Source organism: Lepidochelys kempii, chromosome 3, assembly GCF_965140265.1.
Source record: "Lepidochelys kempii isolate rLepKem1 chromosome 3, rLepKem1.hap2, whole genome shotgun sequence".
In the NCBI taxonomy this organism is placed as follows: Eukaryota; Metazoa; Chordata; order Testudines; family Cheloniidae; genus Lepidochelys; species Lepidochelys kempii.
Window position 1 is genome coordinate 189923091 of NC_133258.1, and position 23120 is coordinate 189946210.

The window sequence follows — 23120 nt, forward strand, 5'->3', positions numbered from 1 at the left end:
TTGTGAGGAGTCATGAGTGAAGTGGGGACCCAGGTCACAATCCATGTGGGGTGTCCTGGATAACCACTCAATCTCCCTGCATGTGCACTTCCTACCAGGGACTGTTTACACTCCCCAGAGGCTTGAGGGTGATGGCCTCTTCCTGCAGGGGCTGTTGGGATGGCTGTGACCAGTGGAAGTTTCATTATGTTGCAGATGGTGCTGCACTGTACCATATAAAGGTAGGGCAGTGGGGCTGGGTTGTTTTTGGAATGGAGTATTGGTCCATTTTGCACTCATGGAGCTTGCTGCAAAAAACATGTAGGAGATGTGAGGGTGAGGATCTGCTAGGCAGCTCTGGGGGCTGCTTTATTGTAGCTTCAGGGTAGCTCTGGAGGTGGCCTCCAGGGCCCTCCTCTCCTGGCTGTTTGGGGGAGGTCTTTGGAGTTGGCTGCTTTCCCCAAGCCTCTGCTTTTTCTCCAGGCTGTCTGGCGGGGTTGTTCCTGGACTCAGCCACTCTTTCTGGGACCTCCAGTCCAGGGTCATGGTCACATTTACGAAGCTTTAGACAGGGCGAAGTGAGGCCCCAGAGGAGCTCTGCTGTGGAAAACCATATATGACCCTTCTTTAATGCCTGCTTGTTTCGCTCCCCTCCATCCAATCATGCTGCTTCACATCCATTCCTCCCCATTTTTGGGAGATGGGGGGAGGGGGTGTCTGCTTGAGGCCAGTGTCTCACCTTCCTACTGACTGAGCCCAGTCCACATGTTCCTGATAAGCATGTGTGGGAATGCTCTTTGTCTTGCACTCAACTATGTCTTTCCCCAGTGATGGCTATGGGGTCCCTTCAGCCCATTTGTTTTACTCATCATCTGCTGTCTGTTAACCTGTGTTTAAAGCACCCCAACCTAGAGTGACAGGGATCTGTGTGTACAGGTTGGAGCAACACCTGAGTAAATGCACAAGTTAACTCTGCAATGGAGAAATATTCTCTCCCAAGCTGATGGCACTGAAAAGAGTTTCAGTGATTGCTTAGAGCTTCAATATGATCCACTTCTTGCTTTCATGCTTTGTTGGGCATTGAAATAGTTAACATTCAAAGTATCACAGGCATCTCTTTTAGCACTAAGATGAGTAGGGCAGCTCATGCCTGTCAGAGCTATGATGCAAGCTCTCCGCAGACATGGCTTTACGCTTAGGTGATTCAGCTCTTGGGAGGGATGCCTGTGCCCTGTGAGGGCGGTAGAACTCCATCCCCTTGTTCTCCCCCCCCCGCCCTCTCCTCCCCCACCTCCCTGTACAGGACAATGAAACATGATTGATTGGGGGCAATGCACTCCAAAACAAGGACGCAAGTGGTTAACAGACCACCTGGGAGGGTTTGAGCCAATGAGCAGAGTTTGGAGGGGGAACAAAAGAAGCTGGAGCTGCCCCAGATGGAATTAAGCAGCACAGAAAGATGCTGAAGCCCAGGGTTGTGCGAAGTCAGAACTAAGAGCTGCTTGAAGGAGAGCCAGCTGCTGTATGGGTGATTGTGCCCACATGGGTCCCACCCACCATTTTGAGCTCTCAGCGCAGACCAATGTCGGAGAGTGTGGACAGGTTGGACTGACCTGGGGGGTGGGGGGGGATTGCATCGCTGTGGGGCAGAAAGTCTGAGTGTGTTTTGCTAGGTTAGAGGTCAGGGCTGTGGTGTGTATGTTGTTCTGGAGCTGTAATGTCTGCTAGAAATTCTACCCTGGATTTACTCCTGACTTTGCCTGGGTTAGATAAGTGGTGTTCTACTGTTGTGTGGTACTTTTCACAGGGGTTAACTCTGACTGCTAGGAGGAGGGTTGGTGTTTGTGCAGAGGCATGTGGCTAGGACCCTTTCCCCAAACTGGGGAATCCCACACCTGACATGCTGGTATGTATTGCTGCCAAGTAGACCTAGGTCATGTTCTCTCTAAAGCAAAATCCTCCAGGTACAAGACAGTCACCAGTTTCAAATTAATCCCCAGTGAGTGGGGGCAGAGGGCAATGGTCTGTGTGAGGGAGTCTCCCCACCAGTGAACGAGTGGAACTGGGTCAGTGATTATCCCCCAAGGACTGGGAGGGGGCAGCAGGCCAGAGTCTGGGGGAACTTCCTCCCAAAGACTGAAGGGAGCTAGGGACAGGATCTGTGTGGGGAGTTCTGGACAACTAAGTTCCCCCCCACCATGCACTTCCTGTTCCCCACAAGTTGAGTAGGGGTGCCAACTTTCTAGTCGCACAAAACAAACACCCCTGCCCCTTCCCTGAGGCCTGGACCCCCGCTCGTTCTCCCCCACCCTCACTCACTTTCACCAGGCTAAGGCAGGGGATTGGGGTCTGGGTGGGGGGAGAGGGCTCTGACTGGGGGTGTGGGCTTTGGTGGGGCTGGGGATGAGAGGTTTGGGGAGAGGGCTCTGGCCTGGGTCAGGGAGTTGGGGTGCAGGAGGGTGGTATGGGCTCTGGGCTGGGTGTGAGGGCTCTGGGTGGGGCCAGAAATGAGGAGTTCAAGGTGTGGGAGAGGGCTCTGGTCTGGGGCAGGGGGTTGAGGTCTGGGGGCGGGTGTGGGCTCTAGGGTGGGGCTGGGGATGAGGGGTTTGGGGCTCAGGGCTGGGGCAGAGGGTTGGGGGGTCCAGGTTGCAGGCTCTGGGAGGGAGTTTGCGTGCAGGAGAGGACTCCAGGCTGGGGCAGTGGGTTGGGGTGCAGGAGGGGGTTAGGGACGCAGGGTCCTTGCAGCGCTTACCGCAGCTCCCAGGAAGCTGACTCCAGGTCCCTGCGGCCCCTAGGCACATGGGAGGCTCTGCATGCTGCCCTTGTGCCTGTAGGCACCGGCCCCACAGCTCCCCTTGGTTGCGGTTCCTGAGCAATGGGAGCTGCAGAGCTGGCCCTTGGGTGGGGGCAGTGCGTGGATCCTCCCTGGCTGCCCATGCACCACGGAGCTTCAGGGACCTGGCACCTGCTTCCAGGAGATGCACATCACCTCCATATTGGTGCACATAATATTCATTCCATATTTGGACCTAAAAAATTAGAGGGAATGCTGCCCAGTCCATACATTACTGCTAAGGAAGTGTGGGAAACCTCATTGGGCCTGTGTCACACTCAACAAGGTCTGTTCTCAGTGATGGCTATGGGGTCCCATCCATTCATTTTTTTTTATTCATCTTCTGCTGAGTTCAGCCTTGTCTAGGTTAGGAAAAAGGTAATTTTAAAAAATTGATGGCAAACTCTATTTTAAATAAAAGGAGTACTTGTGGCACCTTAGAGACTAACCAATTTATTTGAGCATAAGCTTTCATGAGCTACAGCTCACTTCAGTGGATGCACTGTATTTTCCACTGAATGAAAAGTGAGCTGTAGCTCACGAAAGCTTATGCTCAGATAAATTGGTTAGTCTCTAAGGTGCCACAAGTACTCCTTTTCTTTTTGCAAATACAGACTAACACAGCTGCTACTCTGAAATCTATTTTAAATATCACTTAGGCTTTGTCTAGACTAGGATATAAAGGTGTGATATCACTGACAAATCTAACATAGACAAGGCTCCCTGCTGTTAAAGCCACTGAAAACTCAAGTCAGTCTGGCACATGTTAAATGCAACGTTTCACCTGACTCTATATGTAAATGGCTTGAATTAAGGTCTTGAGTATAGCAGCAGTAAATTTCTTTTCCTCCTAAATCTATATTGGTTACTAAAATATAATGCTTTCATTATCATTGCAGTGCCATTATTTTGACCTCTTGCATTTGGATAAGCTCATGGATAATCATTACTTTCTCTTTACTCAGGATTAAGTCTGGCTTCCGACTTTGCACCTTCTTGCCACTGTGGGTAAAAAAGCAGAGGTTGGCTTTGAAAGTGTAGGCTAAAGTGGTATAACCATGGACTACAGTAAGAGTACCATTTCTGGCATTGGTTATATTTAACATTACTGTTTCCTTCAACAGAAATTCTATGCTGGAGAATCAGCCTCAGAAGCACTATGGAATAACATCTCCAATTAGCTTGACTCCTCCTAAGGAAATAGATTATATTTACACTCAGAAATTAATTGAAGCCATGAAGCCATTTGGAGTATTTGAAGATGAAAAAGAACTAAATCACAGGTATAACTTTTTAATATAATTGAAACACATTGCTTGAATCTATTTTAAAAACTAAGTCTAATGATGATTCTCATTACAGGCTGATTGTTCTTGGTAAATTGAATAAATTAGTCAAAGAATGGATTTCGGAACTCAGTGAGAGTAAGGTAAACATTTTTAAATTTGCAATTTAAGAAACAATTTTAAAAGAAAACAAGTACGTTATTTCTACTATTCAACTTATTTTCTTGCGTTCATAGTGATAATTCTCAATCTTGTATTCTGGAGTCTGTCCTCTGACTTTCTGCAAAGGAATAATAAACTTTTTCCATCTACATATTGGGCAATAGGCTTGTAGTAATTGTCACTCAAGTTAAGGCTTGGAAGATTTTAACTACCTAGATCTAGGGTGACCAGATGTCCTGATTTTATAGGGACAGTCCCGATATTCGGGGCTTTTTCTTATATAGGCTCCTATTACCCCCCCACCCCACCCCACCCCGTCCCGATTTTTCACACTTGCTATCTGGTCACCCTACCTAGATCCTTAAGCCTTTTTCTGGCAATTAAGTGAATTTGTAAATTGGCCATAACTAAATCATCTGTGTTTATCAATACAAATTAGAACCAGATAACTTTATCTAATGAGTATAGGGCCTGGCGAAATGAATTTTTTTTTATTATCTAACTTCCATGATGTTATCAATATTTTAAAGATCTTTTTCTATTAACTATTTTTATTTTTACAATTACGGGGGTTGGGTGAGGGTTCGGGTAGTTCTGACAGCAGGGCTGCAGGGGGCTCCTGGTGTGGCCAAAGGCCCATAGCCACCGGGGCACAAGATGTGGGGATGGGTGCAGCCATCCTGGCCCGGAAGAGCAGAGGCCCCCTGCCAGGACTGTAAAGAGGAGGAAGAGCCCCAGCAGTGGGCGAGGCCACCCTGCTGCTCAACCGTTCCCATCTCGGGACAGCTCCCACGCTCCTGGCGGGTGAGTAGGTGAGCAGGGCTGTGGCAGCGCAGCTGCATAGGGCTCCCTGCATGGCCACAGAGCTGGTGACACTGGACCCCTGGAAGGCTGGGATCCTGGTGGGTCAGAGCAGAGAAACCCTGGCCAAGGCTGTGAGGAGGAGTCCTCCCTAGCCAAGGAGGAGGCCACCCTGCTGCTAAATGTCTCCTGCCCTGGGATGGCTCCTCTTCCTCCCAGTCCTGGTCAGGGGGCTCTGCTCAGCCAGGTCAGGACCGCAGCCTTTCTCCATCTTGTTCCTGTGGAAATTAAGTGTGACTGGCCCCACTCAGTCCCCAGCCAGCAGTGTGGAAGTTGTCTCTGGGCAGGAAGTGTTAAGCAGCAAGGCGGCCACTACCACTGCTTCCTCCTTGCAGCCCTGACCAGGGGTTTCTGCTCTGCCCTGCCAAAACCACAGCCGGCCTGCCTCCCTCGCTCCTTGTGCCCGCAAGGATCAGGTGCCACCAGGCCTGAGGCAGTGCAGAGAGCCCTCTGCAGCACTGCTGTTGCAGACCCACTTGCTCCAGTAACCGCAAGGCTTCAGAGGGCTCCCTGCATGGCTGCAAGACCAGTGACACCTGATCCCAGCGGGCACGCCCACTGTTAGGATTGATAGCTTTTCATCAATTTCGGCATCAACCAAAATTGTCATTTACTGACAGTTATTAATTAAAATGTAATCCTGCTGAGCCTCCCTATAGAGCAGAGAGTGACATTCTAGCCTTGACTAAAGTTTTAAAAGTATCTCAGTCTGGCAGTGAAATAACTACTTGTAGTTCTCAGAATATATCCGTTATGATCCAGTTTATATCCTACACTGGCTGTCTTTAATTTATTACATGGCTCTTCAGATTCACATAAATGGAAGTATCTCTTATCTACACTGGAGATGTTACTTCTATAGTAATAAATGCGTCCATTGTATTTTTGTAAATCCTTCAGGAAATGACTGCCACCATGATTTCATATTGCTGTTACTTCAGTTGGCTAGAAAACATTGGTAGGAAAGGGGTAAAAAAAAGTTCTTACTCCAGTGACCACCTTTTGTACCTGAGCCATCAGTATGTTGCTGTTCATTAAGGAAGGCTAAGCTAATGTCCCCACGTATAGCTATTTTTATTTTTATTTAGAAATTACTGAGATCTTAAATTATTTCACATGTAGTAACTGCCCTTTATCTGTTGAAATCTTACTAATTGCCAAAACAAGCCAACTTAAGCTCTCTCAAAGTGCTAGCATAGCTTGTAGGGCTTCAGACGCTGGGAACCAAGAGCTGTATTTTAAACTCATATTTCTGCTCTCTTTATAGAACCTCCCACCTTCAGTTGTAGCAACTGTTGGTGGAAAAATATTCACATTTGGCTCCTATAGGCTTGGAGTACACACCAAAGGTATGTTGTTTTTAATAGTGTCTAGTCATACACTGTTTCAGACTAACTGCTTGATTAACTGAAGATATATGGGATATTTTTGCAGGTGCTGACATAGATGCTCTTTGTGTTGCTCCTAGACATGTGGAAAGATCAGATTTCTTTCAGTCATTCTTTGAAAAGCTAAAGGTTCAAGATGGAATCAGGAATTTAAGAGTAAGTTTTCTACCTGTATTCAGAGTAATAAACTTGTCCATGTTAAAGGGACACTGTCAACTGGAATGTTTAAACTGACCAATTTCACAAAATTACAGTTGCTGACAGTAGTCTTCAAATAGTATTGTACACACAACGCTGTTAAAACACTAAGGTTGCAAAGTCAAGTATTCTGATATTTCCTACCTAAAGTTGCCTGTGCAACTTTAATCAACCCATTTGTGTATATGCATTATAATAGTGGTTAACTAGATGATCACATAGTATGTTCTTTCTACAAATTTCCACTAATTTTGAGTGCCCAATTTGAGAGACCCTGAGAAAAAGCATGTCCTACATGGTTTGCATTATACTGCACTTAACATGTTTAAATCACAGCTCCCATTGATTTCACTTGCAGTTGAATGCTCAGCATTTCTGCAAAATCAGGCACCAAGGTCTAAAGTTGGGCATCCAGACAATGAGGAACACACACATTTAGTGAAATTTTTGGTTACAAGTAACTTGCCTAGCTTACATAGGAACTGTGCAGCAGAGGCAGGGATAGAATCCAGTTATCCAGAACAGCGTTCAGCTGCTTTAACCAGGAAACCGTCCTTCCTTTTCCTACAGTCCCCTGCCTCATTCACTACGTGCCTTCTAGCTTCTGCAACATGAGGCAGGGGTCCTATAGGAACAGCCTCCTTTAATGTACATCCCCAATTCATCCTCAGAGCATGTCTATCTTGTGCATTGAATGAGGCAAGGGTCCTGCAGAAAAAACTAATTAAAACTGTATCATGCAGGCACTCAAGGGGGTCAAATTAAGGTTGAACAGGCAACCTTAATTTTGGCATTTCCTAAATTCTGAATGTTTGATTTTAAAAGAGCATTAAGGTTGCAATATAGTTTTTTTATAACTTCCCATAATTAATAATTTTAAAAAAAGGCAAACGGAAAAAACAAACTCCCTCATATTGCATTATACTAATGTCCACAGGGTCATCAGCAGGACTGGAACTTTTAAACCTGCCACACAGACTTTTGCCCATTTGAACTAACTGGGTAACTGATAGGTTTTGTTTTGTTTTTTTTTTAATTCCATAATGGTTACAGTAAACTGAAGCATGTGAGAGAAAGCTGGTGTGTCTTTCTCCTGCCGCTATCACCTGCAACATATAATATAGCCTGAATCAAACGCTCAGATGTGTGAACTGCTCCATTCATTTCAGGTGAATGGGCAGGTGTCTCCTAGATCCTGGCATGCATAAGGGAAAGGAGAATATGGGACTGACAAGCACCCCACTCTTAATTCCTTCCTGTAGTCTCGCCAACCACCTCCATGTCATCCCTCACCTTGCCCCTTATACCTGCTCCTCATCCCGAGTCCCCAACCCTTCTCCCTTGCCACCCATCCCCATGTATCTTCCTCCCCTCCCAGGAAATATTTCCTTGTGTAATATTTTTCTTTTCAAAGATAGTTTGAGTGCACTCAGAATACATGTTTCCAAAATAAAAAAAAAATCCTTTGACAGAGGCAGATTTTTAGAAACATGCTTACGTTTTTGTCCTGTTTTACTTATATTTTTGGCTAACGGCAAGATTAGAAGTTACTGTGCTGGGTGTTGCTCAGGATCAGTGGTAGTAATATGTTCCTTTGAGCTGCTCAGGTCCTGTGCCTTGTGGCTGGCTAACACGCCTTTTGGGTTCTCTTTCTACTAGGGTGATGAGACCCCAAGTATTGAAAAATTGGGAGGGGGTGGGGGGAAATAGGAGCCAATATAAGAGAGAGACCCAAAAATCAGGACTGTCCCTATAAAATCAGAACATCTGGTCACCCTACTTTCTGCACATGCATAGTGTAAACAGTTGGCACGTGAGCATTAGGCATGTGCATCTCTAGAGAGCTAAGCTTCCTGGGAAATACTATTCAGTTTTGCTCCCCCCAAAGGGTTAGTGGGTGCCTTGTACTAGCTGGAGTAAATGTCAAGCAGCTGAGACCATTTTGCACATGATCAGAGCCATGGCTTGATTCCCTGTGCAAAAAAGTTGACTAACTCTGTCAACCTTAAGAAAAGCTTTTTTTGTGGGGGGGAAGCTGTATCTTAGGAAAATGACCCTAAACTTGGTTCAGTAACTCTGCCCAGTGCCCCCCCCCCAAGCTAATCCTAATTTCAGTACCTAGCAAATTGGTGGAACCCATAATAAAGAACAGAAGTATCAGACACCTAGATAAATGTGATATATTGGGGAAGACTCTGTAATGATCTTGGGGTTCATAAATAACAAACCGTTCAATGAGAGAGGAATAAAACTTTAATAAAACAAACTGGAGAGCTTCTGTAGTGAGCTGCTGCACACAGCCAGTTTGGTGTTCCCAATGCCTGTCTCCAGGGCACATCTCCCAAATTCTTGTGCTCATAATACCCCTTATGAGGGAGCATCTCTAAATTATACTCTTCTACAAACATATCCCTACAGACTCAACACGGCTTTTGTAAAGGGAAATCATGTCTTACCAATCTATGAGAATTCTCTGAGGGTGTCAACAAACATGTGGATGAGGGTGAACCAGTGGATGATAGTGTACTTGGACTTTCAGAAAGCCTTTGAGGTCCCTCACCAAAGGCTCTTAAGCAAACTAAGCCATCATGGGATAAGAGGGAAGGTCTACTGATGGATCAGTAACTGGTTAAAAGATAAGAAACAAAGAGTAGGAATAAATAGTTTCAGTAATGGAGACAGGCAAATAGTGGGGTTCCCCCAAAGACCTGTACTGGGACTTGTGAGGTGGCAAAATTTGCAGATACAGAATTATTCAAGATAGTTAAATCAAAAGCTGACTGAGAAGAGTTAAAGGAATCTCACTTGACTGAGTAAGAAAATGGCAGATGAAATACAATATTAAGTGCAACAAAATGCACTTTTTAAAAAAAAACCCAACTAATCTATATAAAGGTGGTGTCTAAATTAGCTGTAGAAAGAGATTTTGGAGTCTTCGTAGATAGCTCTCTGAAAACATCCATTCAATGTGCAATGGCCATCAAAATAAAGTTAGGAACCATTAGGGAAGAGGTGATAAAATATCATTATGCTACTATATAAATCCATGGTATGCCCACACCTTGAATGCTGCATGCAGTTCTTATTGCCCCATCTCCCAAAAGATATATTAGAATTGGAAACAGTACAAAGAAGGGCAACAAAAATTATTAGGGGTATGGAACAGTTTCTATATGAGGAGAGATTAAAAAGACTGGGACTGGTCATCTTAGAAAAGAGACGACTAAGAGGGATATGAGGGAGGTCTATAAAATCATGAATGGTGTGAAGAAAGGGAATAAGGAAGTGTTGTTGACCCCTTCACATAATACAGGGGCCAGCCGATGTTCTAAAGAGACAGCAGGTTTAAAATAGAAGGAAGTGCGTTTCATACAACTTACAATTAACCTGTGGAACACATTGCCATAGGATGTCATGAAGGCCAAAAGTAGAACTGTTAAAAATTTTAAATAAATTTAGATAATATCATGGAGGATATCAATGGCTATTACACAAGATGGTCAGAAATGCAACTCCATGCTCTGGGTATCCCTCCAACTGCCAGAAGCTGGGACTGGATGACTGGATAGATCACTTGAAGTTTCCCAGTTCTGTTCATTACCTTTTGGTCATTTGGCAATGTTAGAAGACTGGATACTGGGCTAGATGGACCATTGACCTAGTGTGGCCATTCTTATGTTCTCCATGTACTCCAAATTTCAAGGCAATCCAAGTAATCATCTAAATTTTAGAGGAGTCGCATTTTAAACAAAGCTTTTCTCAACTTTGAAGGTAGCTGAGCATTAACTGCTGCCAGTTGCAATCTTACTGATTACAGTAGACAAATGTAAACACCCTTTTTTAAAAAAAGTGGACTTTCCACCTTCCCAAGAGAAATGGGAAGACTTAACTAAGTATTGTATTGCATATATGCAAAGTGGTCTAGCTAACTGATTTGTGTTAGTATTTTTAAATATTGCTGAAATACTTTTTCTGGCCTTACGCCCTGGGGGGTGGGGGGAACAAAAGGTCAGGAGGTGAAACACAAGACTTGCTTTTTAAAAATGCAAAAACTATTAGGCATTTTCCCTTCCTGCTTTACAGGCGATAGAAGATGCGTATGTACCAGTTATCAAATTTGAATTTGATGGTATTGAGGTAAGAATTAAAGTTTAGTGTCTTGTTAAAATGCAGATGATTGGTTTTTTGCTTTGGAATTTGAATGATATATCACTGGTTCTGGTCTCACTGGCACAACAAACTATTTTGAAAGGTTATTCATTAGTACTCCAAAGTCTAAGGGCTTGTGTACACAGCTCTGCAGTTCAGATTACGGGGTGTGAATTGCAGCATGCACCAAAGTGCTACACTGCAACTCCCCCATGTGGACACTGCTGGCATGAACTAAAAGGCACCTAGCTTGGGTTAGGACTATGTTAACGTGAGCTAGGTGCCTTTTAGTTCTTGCCAGCAGTGTCCACATGGGGGAGTTGCAGTGTAGCACTTTGATGCATGCTGCATTTCAGACCAGCCTTAAGGGATGTCTACACTGCAAAGAAAAACCCACGGCTGGCCTAAGTCAGCAGACTCAGGCTGAGAGGCTGTTGCATTGCTGTGTAGACTTCCAGGCTTGCGCCTGAGTACTAAGACTCTCCCATCCTGCAGGTCCTAGGGCTTGGGCTCCTGTCCATGCCCTGAAGTTTACACAACAATGAAACTGCTCCACAGCCTAAGCCCGAGTCAGCTAGCACAGGCCAGCCACAGGTGTCTAACTGCTGTGTAGACATACCCTAAGAGCTCGTCTCAACAAACATCTAGTTTGTGGCAAGCTGGGGTGGGCTGGATTCACACACTAGTTTGCTGCAGTCTCATTGTTTGTGTGTCCCCTGCTGATACGAATTAACAGTCTTGTTTCAAAGAGGACCAGATCAGTGTGTTAACACTGTTAATGTATGTCAGCAGAGTACTTGAACAGATTGCCCTAGTGTGGGCTAGATTCACACCCCAGCTTGCCACATACTAAATGTTCACCTAGACAAGTCTTTAAACTGCTACAAAGTTAGTCAGGCTCTCATGTGGGCCATGCCTTTTCCCCAGATTGCATTACACTAAACTTCTATTTTAGGGTATGACTACACTAGAAATGTAAATTGAGCTATATTAGGTTGATTGACAGCCACCTCAGTAATTACTGCTGTGGTGCATGTCCACACTACCCTCCTTGAATCAGTGTTGCATGTCCTCACCAGGAGTGCTTCCACTGACCTAAGAGAGGCAGTGTGGGGAGCTCAGAGGCCTGTGTCTCAGCTCTGCTGGAAGCTCGCCCCACAGGGTCCCAGCGGGCTGCCCCATCCCTGTTTCCCATCAGGAGCGAGAGGGGGGAGAAGCTGCTCAAGGTTTTTCAGCTCCCCACTGGGAGCAGAGCAGCCTTGTCAATTTCCTGGTAGGGAAGGGGAGCGGGGCCTGGTAGCCCAGGGCTTTTTGCCCCAGCTCCCAGCCAGGAGCAGGGTCTAGCCTCCCAGGGCTCCTGCCATGAAATTGACAGACAGCCAACAGCTGAGGTAAGTAACGCAGACACTGCATTGCCCTAATTACATGGACGTGAGTCCTATGCTTTTCGTGAAGGTGGAGTTATGATGTCGGTGTGGTAGGGCACTTACCTCATCGGGAGCAAGGCTGTAGCATAGACACTGACATAATTAGGTTGACATAAGCTGCCTAACTGTGTCATGTAGACTAGGCCTTAGTGGAAAAAAATATCTGCAGGATGAAAATCAGAGCTAGGGTTTTGGGATACACACGTTCCTACTCAGTGACCCCCTTTCATCTCCCCTCTGCCCCTGCAGTGTATAGCATGAATTGACTTGAGTAAACATGGTGGGACTTTCAAGGAAGAACACTTCATATTAGTGAAGCAGAAGAGACTTGCCATCTTTTAGAACAGGAGTTTCCAGTTTGTCCCTGAGGCTGCTTGTGACCCTTCAAGGAAACTGAATTAAATATTCATTTTTCTTCTAAATTAAGTGTGTTCCCTGAGCCACAGACTCTTAAAATGAAGTGTTTGAATTACCTCTCACTGCAGTGAGTGGAGAGTGTTGCAGAGGAAGGCAGTTCTTTGGAATAGTTCTGGTGGGAGCCAGATGTGCGCTGAGCAGCTACTGTCCCTTCTCTGCTGTAGCCACTTAGCTTCCTGCTGGTTGGCTACTATATTCCAGCAGAGGGAGGTAAGTGGCTCATTTGCTCCAGTCTGCCAAAGACCCAGAGCAGGATTTTGTCTCCAGAAAAAAGAAAAAGGAGTACTTGTGGCACCTTAGAGACTAACAAATTTATTTGAGCATAAGCTTTCGTGAGCTACAGCTCACTTCATTGGAATGCATCCGATGAAGTGAGCTGTAGCTCACGAAAGCTTATGCTCAAATTGGTTAGTCTCTAAGGTGCCACAAGTACTCCTTTTCTTTTTACTGTAAGGAGAGTGATCACTTAAGATGATCTATTACCAGCAGGAAAGCGGGGGGGAGAAAACCTTTTGTAGTGACGATCAAGGTGGGCCATTTCCAGCAGTTAACAAGAACATCTGAGGAACAGTGCGGGGGGTGGGGGGGAGAAATAAACATGGGGAAATAGTTTTACTTTGTGTAATGACCCATCCACTCCCAGTCTCTATTCAAGCCTAAGTTAATTGTATCCAGTTTGCAAATTAATTCCAATTCAGCAGTCTCTTGCTGGAGTCTGTTTTTGAAGTTTTTTTGTTGAATTGCCACTTTTTGGTCTGTAATCAAGTGACCAAAGAGATTGAAGTGTTCTCTGACAGGTTTTTGAATGTTATAATTCTTGACGTCTGATTTGTGTCCATTTATTCTTTTATGTATAGACTGTCCAATTTGGTCAATGTACATGGCAGAGGGGCATTGCTGGCACATGATGGCATATTGGTGGATGTGCAGGTGAACGAGCCTCTGATAGTGTGGCTGATATTATTAGGCCCTATGATGGTGTCCCCTGAATAGATATGTGGACACAGTTGGCAACAGGCTTTGTTGCAAGGATAGGTTCCTGGGTTAGTGTTTTTGTTGTGTGGTATGTGGTTGCTGGTGAGTATTTGCTTCAGGTTGGCCTGTCTCCCAAGATCTGTGAGTGATGGGTCATCCTTCACGTTCCAGCAACTCTTGGAGCTGTGCAGAGGGAGCCACATGAGGTGGCTGAATACATTAGCTGGGCAAATTAACTGGTTTTTGCAAATACCGGTTTGCTTAAACAGCGAGAGAGCCAGATAGGACAAATGTGAAGGTTTGAGGAGCGAAAGTTGAGACAGTAATGCCAAACAAAGACTGTCTAAAAGTTCCTCATTTAAGTCCTGGTTCACAGTATCTGCCAGTTGCGGGGAATGCTGTCAGAAGTCAGTAGTGTGTCTGAGGATCAGGGTGCTATTGATACATGTTCTAGTGTTAATACCTACACGGTACATCACCAGAAGGTCTTGGCACTGTATATTGTATATTCTACTTTAACTCTTCACAAAAGTAGCTTATTGTTTACAATCCAACTTAAACTGTCTAAATACTAAATATGCATCAAGGAACAGGAGTTGCAAAATGAGAGGGAGTTTCAGAAAATGTAGGTAACGACTGAGGTTTTTTTGAGTCTTTCCTGTTATGGATCGCTATCTAAGCAAGATATTGTATTTTGGGTCCTTATTTCCTTGAGATTAAGCACTACGTTCATACAAGTAGACCAGACTGCTATTTATCTCTTCTCTTTTCCCCCTCTTTTCCTCCCCCAATGAATTGTATTGCTATATTGCCTTAATATATGGACAAGACAAGTCAGAATACTCAGAGCAGTACATCTGCTCTGATGGGCAGATGCCTCCAAGAAAAATGCAACTGTTGGCAGAGTAGTATAGTGTTGCTGACGTGACTAAATCAACATCTAAAAATTCAGAGGACGAAATTAAGAAACGGTACTGAAAACTAAAGATGTAAATATCAGTTAAAGTTAACTGGTTAAATTATTAAAATTATATCATTAACTGAGGTCGCTCCGGCCGGGCTAGCACAGTGGGGGGTTCCAGCGGCTGTTCCGGCCAGCCTGGCATGGCAGGGGGGTGGAGGTAACAGTTAAGGTCGGTTAACAGTAAACGTAATGCTTACCAGTAAATCTTTTACATTCCTACTGAAAACAGCATCTGGTAATTGTTGCTGCTTTTTTTTCTTTACGCAAATCTCCCTTGTCTGAGTCTAGAATACTTCTTGACATAGTGGGGGGGAAAAAAGCACACATGGCTACATAGCCATAGCAAAGGATATAAAGTTCAAGGCCCACATTCTTCAAGCTGAGCTTTACCTGGTGCAAGTTAATGGGAGGAGCATGGGCAAAGATTGCTTTAAGCGACCCTTGCATTCCCCTGATTACAGATGTGCTGGTCTACTGCATAATAGGGGTCTGAAGACCTGTGTATCTTATGCTAGCTTTTCCTGAATGCAGGGATCAGCCCCACAAACACCCTGACCATGCCCCACATGCTGGGTCACAAGGAGGGGGTTGCATAAGGTTACTATTGTGGTTCTACATCACTCAAGGATTCCCAGATGTAGGGAGAATGTGATGCTCTGGTGGCTCAAAGAAGCTTTAACAGGCTGAAGAATCTGGTCCTGAATCTTTCTCACAAAATATGAACTCTAAAGCTGACTTTGTGTATTTAAAGACTATTCTCTTCATGAAAAGACAAGTTTTTGTAGAAAGTACAAAATAAACACAGTATCTGTAATACCACAAGAACCATTAATGCAGAAAGAAAATTATCCAGCCTTTAGTCATGTATAGCAGAGCTGGTCAAATTCTTTAATTAAAGAAAGGGGTTGAAGTCTCGCATAGAAAAGTTCCATTTTTGGTTTTAATGAAATGTCAATTTGTTTAGAAAACCTCCACTACTTGAAAATTTTTAAATTTTGTTTTGAAACTTAAATTATAAGCAAAATGGCTTCTTCCCTTTTAAAAGGGGGCGGGGGGGGGGGAAGGGGAGAGTGGCCTTTCCTGTCAAAAGAAAAGATGTGAAGTTTCAAACAAAGCAAAAATGGTTTTCCTCCCCCACCATGAAACATACTTCTTGACAGCTGTATGTCCTGTTTTCTTGATATATCTAATGCACTAAATCCTAATAATCTGGTGGTAAACTCTCCAGATTTGCGTAATTGTAGCATTCGTTGAGGAGAATTTAAAATTGTTACTTCAGCTTCTACTTCTCTATAGATGCAAAGTATAATGCACTTTAAATTTTTCTCCCTAAGATTGATCTTGTGTTTGCAAGACTGGCTGTACAGACTATTTCTGATAACTTGGAACTTCGAGATGATTCGCGTCTAAGAAGCCTGGATATAAGATGTATACGAAGCTTAAATGGTAACTTCTGTTTTAATCTTAAATCTGATAACTCATTCATGTGGAATAAGAAAATATTTTGTAAAATGTTAAATTGTATTAGAAATAGACATGTATTTTGTTTACAAATTACCTTTTCCAAGTTTGTACAAAAAAGACATTACTCCTCTTGCATAGATTCCTAATATTCTCCTGTATGCTTTATTGGATGAGATCTGAGGTATTTAGATACCACAGTGATGGGTAAGTTTAAAAAAAAAAAATCTGGATAGATCAAGGTTCTGTCAGTTCTGGATATTAGGCACTTTAATGAGTAGGGCAAATGTCTGACAATACCTAACATTTTCCTGATTCTTTGTTCACTGTGCTTATGCCAGTTGGTTGCCTCTTCCACTACAGGGGGAGATGTATGCCAGTGCTGCTGTATATAAATAGCTAAAAGAACGAGGAGTACTTGTGGTACCTTAGAGACTAACACATTTATTTGAGCATAAGTTCTTGTGGGCTAAAACCCACTTCATCGGATGCATGCAGTGGAAAATACAGTAAGAAAAATATATATACACACACACAGAGAACATGAAAAAATGGGTGTTGCCATACCAATTATAACGAGTAATCAGTTAAGATGAGCTATTATCAGCGGCGGGGGGGGGGGACCTTTTTTAGTGATAATCAGTATGGCCCATTTCCAACAATTGGCAAGGAGGTGTGAGTAACGGGGGAGGGGGGCAAAAATAAGCAATAAGAAAAAAATATTCTTTATGGTGTCCATTAAATTAGGCTTGAATAAAGACTGGGAGTGGATGGGTCATTACACAAAGTAAAACTATTTCCCCATGCTTATTTTTCCCCCTACTGTTACTCACACCTTCTTGTCAGCTGTAGGAAATGGGCCATCCTGATTATCACTACAAAAGTCCTGTCCCCCTGCTGATAATAGCTCACCTTAACTGATTACTCTTGTTCTAGTTGGTATGGCAACACCCATTTTTTCATTTGTGTGCATCTTCCTACTGTATTTTCCACTGCATGCATCCAATGAAGTGGGTTTTAGCCCACAAAAGCTTATGCTCAAATAAATTTGTTAGTCTCTAAGGTGCCACAAGTACTCCTCGTTCTTTTTGCTGATAGACTAACACGGCTGCTACTCTGAAACCTGTCATAAATGGCTAAAGCACTTGACATGAGGTGATACCTATAAAAGTAACTATTGCTATGAATTACTTAAAGCAAAGGCAGTCTTCTGATACTTAGAGCTTAACCTCATTACTCAACAGTCCTGAGTTCTGTATAATTGTGTATGGCTGTTAAAACTGACCGACTTGGCTCTCAGATCTCCTCTTCTCCTCCCTCCCTTCCCCCCCATCTCATGCAGAATGGACTTTCACTTGTTAAAAAATTGTTGATTATAGCTGCAGTCTAAACTCTGAAAACCTGTTATATTCACAAGGTATGTGGGTGCATACTGGAGACTACTAACGTGTCCTCTAACCGTATTTACAGTAGTAAAATATGGATTTTGTTTATACAAGCAATTGTTATACAATGCTTACTTTAGAAACTCTTTCAACAAGACTAAAGTGGTAAACTAGTAAAAAGCTGAGATTATTAAATTTGCAATTTAAATCTCTTGCAGGTTGCAGAGTTACTGATGAAATTCTGCATTTAGTGCCACACAAGGAGAACTTCAGACTAACCCTTAGAGCAATTAAACTGTGGGCAAAACGTGAGTAAAACACAATCATTCTTGATCTCTACCCAGAAGCTTAATTGTTCCTGAAAAGTTCATGAAAAGTCTAGATAACTGAAGGCTGAGAGTAACATTTCTAATCACTTAAGGAATATTTCATGGGGTAATTCAGGAATCTTTTAAAAAGGCCAAACTTTCCATATATGTGATCGTGAATAAGAACTGCAATCTTTATTTCAAAACTAAATTTTATTCAGACATGCTAAAGTAGTAAACACTCATAAATAGTGTATTGAGTAGTCATGATGCTAGGTAAATAGTCATATATAGACGGTGAGGCAAATGTCTCCGTGGGGGTCAAAGTAGCTTAAAGCACGTTCATATATTTGTCATGAGAACTGCTGAACACCACCTTTTCACACAATAACTCTCTACTTTTCGTATGCCTATTGCACAATGGATTATATAAACTTAACTAACCTTCTTCTTTGAGTGTCTTCTGCATATTTTCACTCTTGGGATGTGCCAACCGGTGCAATTTGGACAATGGAATTTTCTGGTAAGAGTGCTCATTAGAGCGCTCCCACACCCTTCCTGCCCCTCACCCCAATGTTTGAGTACATTCTCAGGCTTTGGCACCAAATGCTGCCTCAGTCTCTTCCAACTGCAGCAGACAGATGGATATGGACTTCTCTGGATCTCTTAGATCCATAGTTTTTTGTTAAGTGCCTTGGTGGGTGGGAAGGAGAGTGGGCGGTTGTGTTTTTTTTTTTGTTTTTTTTTTTGTTAAGATTAATCAATTAATGTTAGGTTAGGTTTTAGGATGGTTCAGATATTCAGCAGCACTTGGTACAGTTGTCCACGGCAGATTTGAAGATGAAGAAACATGGCTTTAAAAGATGACATGCCATAGTCGCACCCTTACCAGATGTCTTAAATGCCTTGGGAAAGGCATTCCCCTTTGCCTTGTGCTATTTATACTATGTTCATTCCCCAGGCCAGAAAGAGACTAAACAGACTCCAAGCTTTCTTACTGCAGGAGGAGTTGACTGCCAGACCTCTGGGATTATAGGTGTTGAAGAGATCTGAAGGAAAGGATAGGAGGCCTGAATAGGCTCAGAGTACTTCTGCATCCAAGCAGGCTACCATGGTAAAGGTGTCTGCCTCAACACCAAGCTCCAGTTCCAAATCAGAGCCATCTGTACCTAAGACATCAAATCTGTTTCCAAAATGCTCGAGCCCCTCTGACATTCTGGGGGGCAATCCAGATTAGTGGGGGGCTGTCAGCACTGCCCTGCAAACTTAGGTGCCTCACAATGCTTTGCTGCTGTAGCTCTCACCTGGGCCACTCAGACTTCCAGCACACAGGTAAGACCCTGCGTATCTGAAGCGTGTCAGCCACACATCAGTCACACACTGGCTTCCACCAGGCTTGGTTATCACTTTCAAGGTGACCCCAACACATTCCCAGTCTCAAAGTTTCCCCCAAAATGTGTCCTGGACACTCAAGATACCTTAGAGGGGCAATGGATCCAATATTTCTACCCTAAATGGAGTTACCTGCACAGTTTAAAACACTGGATTAGTTTTGATTAAAGAATGAAACATATTTAACTACAAGGAGATAGGTTTTAAGTGAGTATAAGGCAGAAATGGTTACAAGAGAAACAAAAATAAAATGCTTCCAGTACTAAAACTTAAACTAAACTTTGGTTCAAGGTGAAGTCCCTTACCATGTGTTCCCAGTAACATTGCTGACTGAATTCTCAGGCCAGAACCTGCTCCCAAAGGCTGTTTCTTTCCTTTTTCTTTTTCTCTTTTTTTTTCTTTCCTTTTCTTGGGGTGTTTGTCCCTCACTTTTACAGTTCAGTCACACTCTGAAATTTTCCTGAGGGTTACCCCTAGATAAAGTTACATCCCACTGTGAGGATGGAGACAAGGAGTCTGGCGGTGAAAGAGGTTCCATGCTGTTTGCTAAAATGCAGATTGATCTGTTCCTGCCCCTCCTTCTTTGCCACAGAATCACCATTTGACAGGTGACTGCCCATCAATTTTAACAACATCTAGCTAGAGGCATCAGCTTGTCCTTTGTCTTTAAGAAGCTGGTTTACCCAAACTTATTTGGTAAATACATTTTAAACCTAATTTCAGCTTATGTTCATAACTTAACATATAATGTTGCTACATACATTTCACCATGATATTATTCAGCTGGAAGTTATTAGTTTTCAAATTATACCTCACAAGGCATATTTTGTACAAAGATTATTACAATGGTTTGTAGGGAGGTGGTTCCAGATAAGGGACCCAAACAGCCAGATAACATACCAGAACAAAGTACTTCAGTTCCAAGGAAAAGGAAGGCTAAATCAAAATATATCTGACCTCCTCACTCTGGTGACTCATCAAAAAATTCTCACCTTTATCCCTTTTACAAGTTCCACTTTCAGTCCTTTGACCAATAGGTTTCGTTATTGGATCTGCACTTTGAAGGAGAGCTGGATAAGTGATTTCAGAGGTAGACTTTTTTTTCACAACACTGTTCCCCTGCTCAGTTTGAGAATGACATCCTGTGGTCAGATTGGCATATGCTGCCTTGGGCATCCTGCCTGACTCCTAGTTTCCCTAACCATTCTCAAAAGCCAGGATTCCCGGTTCCAGATTAAGGGAAATCTAGCTCTACGGACCAGAGACAATTGGATCCTCAACATTTGGAACACTTTCCCTCTTTAGTGTCTGGTATACTTTCTGAAGAAAAGGAGGATCCACCTCTTCAAGTGAAAAGCAAAAAGAACAAGAGTTAGAGAGTGATTCTCTTCCTGATGAGAATGTGAGTGTTGCTTCTGCATCATCCCCTTCTGAGGACTCTATCCAGTTTCATGAATTGGTGAACAGGAAGGTGCTAGTTTTGAAGTTCTTCCAATGGTTGCAGACATGTCCTCCACTCAGGTGTGCACTCCTAGTGCACCAAAGCTGGAGAACTTACATCCTCTGGCCCCTTGTAGCCCCTCCTCATGCTATTTAAGGTCAGCACTGCCCAATCCCCCTCAGTTCCTTCTCACCACTTGCAGCTGGATTGGGTGCATTCTGTGTGGTATCTTCCCTCACACTTCACTGTTTGTGCTTTGCTGTGAGCTTGTGTATATAGTTTTAGAAGTATCCTTAGTATTTAGTTAGCTTAGGATTTAGCCTGGTGTGATGCCCTCACCAGGTTTTAAACACTGCCGGTTGTGTGGGGTGGCTATCCCTAATAGGGATTTCCCCCACACTGTTTTTACTCTGCCTTGGAGAAGGGCACATTTAAAGGAAAGTGTTCCATCTGTAAGTCATTCAAAAAAGAATGCTGGTGACTAGAGACTTTGTGCTTGAAGCAGCACCTTATGGAGCAGGCCATGAGTCTTGCTTTGGTAACTGGAGACCTCTGCCAATTGTCCAATCCCGCAGAGCACTTCAGAGCTGGTAGGGGCTGTTGTTCCACAGCCAGATTCAGACTCTGAGGGAAAATTAGTCTCAAAATGGATGAGAACCTTTGCAAAGTTAGGAGAGATTCCTCCTCCTCCCCTAAGAGGAGTGCAAACTGACAGATTCCTCTGGTACACAGGATAGAGGCAGGCTGTCTATCTACTCTCCAGTACTGAGATGAGAACAATTTGACTGTATACTGTCAAGTCTGGTACCAATGATGTTGGTGTTGACACCAATTTGTTTCTGGTCTGTTGACATATCAGGCACAATCTGTCTTGCTTTGCCTTTCTGCCCCAGACATTCTATTTAATTCAGTAGCACTCAACTGTGGTGGCCTCTTCTGTGTTATCAATACCTCCTAGACTGGTTAGAGAATATTCACTGTTGTCAGCACTGTCTTCTGCACTGCTTAAAAATCAGGATGCAGAACTAAATTTGGCCCCTTTATTGGTACTGAGGAGTCATCAGTCGAGCTACAATCTTCAGTAATGACCGTTTTGGAGCAGACCACATCTGCAGGACTGGTACTGGGCTTGACTTCATTACTGATGTCCATTCCGGTGTCATGTGAGTGCAATGCCCCTACCACTGCTCAAGGCACCAGCTGCTTTGCCATCATCAGCATTGATGCAGCCTGCATGTTGGGCTTCAGGTGAGGCTGGATGTTTGCTTGCTCTACCTGAGTGGTTCCTCCGTTGCCACTGCTTGGAAGTTTCTTCAAGGGAGAATTTGGGAACATCTTCTGCCTCTGTCACCTTCAAAGTGCTATTCTCATTCTTTGAGACCTCCTGGGGATCATGAGCAGTATAGAGATTGGCACTGCTCCCACAGTAGGGTTAAGGGTATTAGTCCAGTTCCCACTGGCCACCAATGCCATATCCTTATCCTCAATGGCCTCCTTGGGATGTTCCTCAATCTGTGAGGTCCCAATGTACAGGTCAGTCCAGAGCAAGGTCACTGATCTTTGTTCATCCTCACTCTGAGCTAGTTCAGTCTCAACCATTGTTACAGAGGCAGGTGTTGCCACAGGAGATTTCATTGGATCCACTTCATTTTTCCACTGGATGATTCTATGGTGCCAGCTTCCTCTTGTCCTGTACCTGAAAATTTTAAGTCATATCAAGGTCTCCTGAGGTGAATGGCTACAGGCTTGGGCATTCAGACAATTTGTTCAGGACAGTACTAACAAGTTGGTATATTTTCTCCAATCATTGGTTCCCAGGAGAATAGCTCTCCCTATAAATGAAGCACTTTTGGAGCCTGCAAAAATGTACCCTACGTTCCTTACTGCTCACAGTGAAGCATACTGAAAAGAGGTATTGTGCCCTTATGCAGGGTTTTCAGTGCTTCTGCTCTCATCCAGCCTCTAACTCACTTGTCATAACAGCAGCAAGTGAGAGATTGCATCAGGGGAGATATAAACGGTTAGATTTAATGGGAAGAAAAAACTTACTCGACCTCCTCTTTACAAATTCGCATTGCTAATCAGCAGGTACTGTTAACCTCCTAATTTACAAAATATGTCCAAACTTACATATAAATTGCTAGAATCCTCCTGGGAAGAGTTTAAGGCATTCATTGTGGAAGGTCATCTGGTGGCCAAGAAGTCACTGCAATCCACACAGGACACGGAGCACACTTTTTTTCCCCAGGATTATTGTCTCATGGTTACAGAATTCTGGCATAGCTTCTGAGGTCCAACAAAGCATAGAGGACTTACCTTTTGATGGTTGGTAAGTCCCAGAAGAAGTCACTTCCTGGTCCCAGTAATAACCAGCCAGCTCCTCACCTATCAAGAGCAACACTCCAGTTATCAACTTCTCAACCATATCACCTCCATTTGCAGGCAAGCTATTTCGCTTTTACGGGCTTGGGGAAACAGTAACTATGGACAAATT

At 43.7% G+C, this 23120-nt stretch overlaps 1 protein-coding gene across 1 annotated transcript in view; it reads left to right on the forward strand.

The window, feature by feature from the left end:
• PAPOLG (poly(A) polymerase gamma) overlaps positions 1-23120 on the forward strand; it is a 78686-nt gene that overhangs the window by 294 nt on the left and 55272 nt on the right. The window contains exons 2-8 of the mRNA XM_073335310.1: positions 3937-4095; positions 4175-4241; positions 6389-6470; positions 6556-6665; positions 10791-10844; positions 15974-16085; positions 17704-17793. Coding sequence (XP_073191411.1) covers positions 3937-4095; positions 4175-4241; positions 6389-6470; positions 6556-6665; positions 10791-10844; positions 15974-16085; positions 17704-17793 — 674 coding nt within the window. The remainder of the gene's footprint in view (positions 1-3936; positions 4096-4174; positions 4242-6388; positions 6471-6555; positions 6666-10790; positions 10845-15973; positions 16086-17703; positions 17794-23120) is intronic.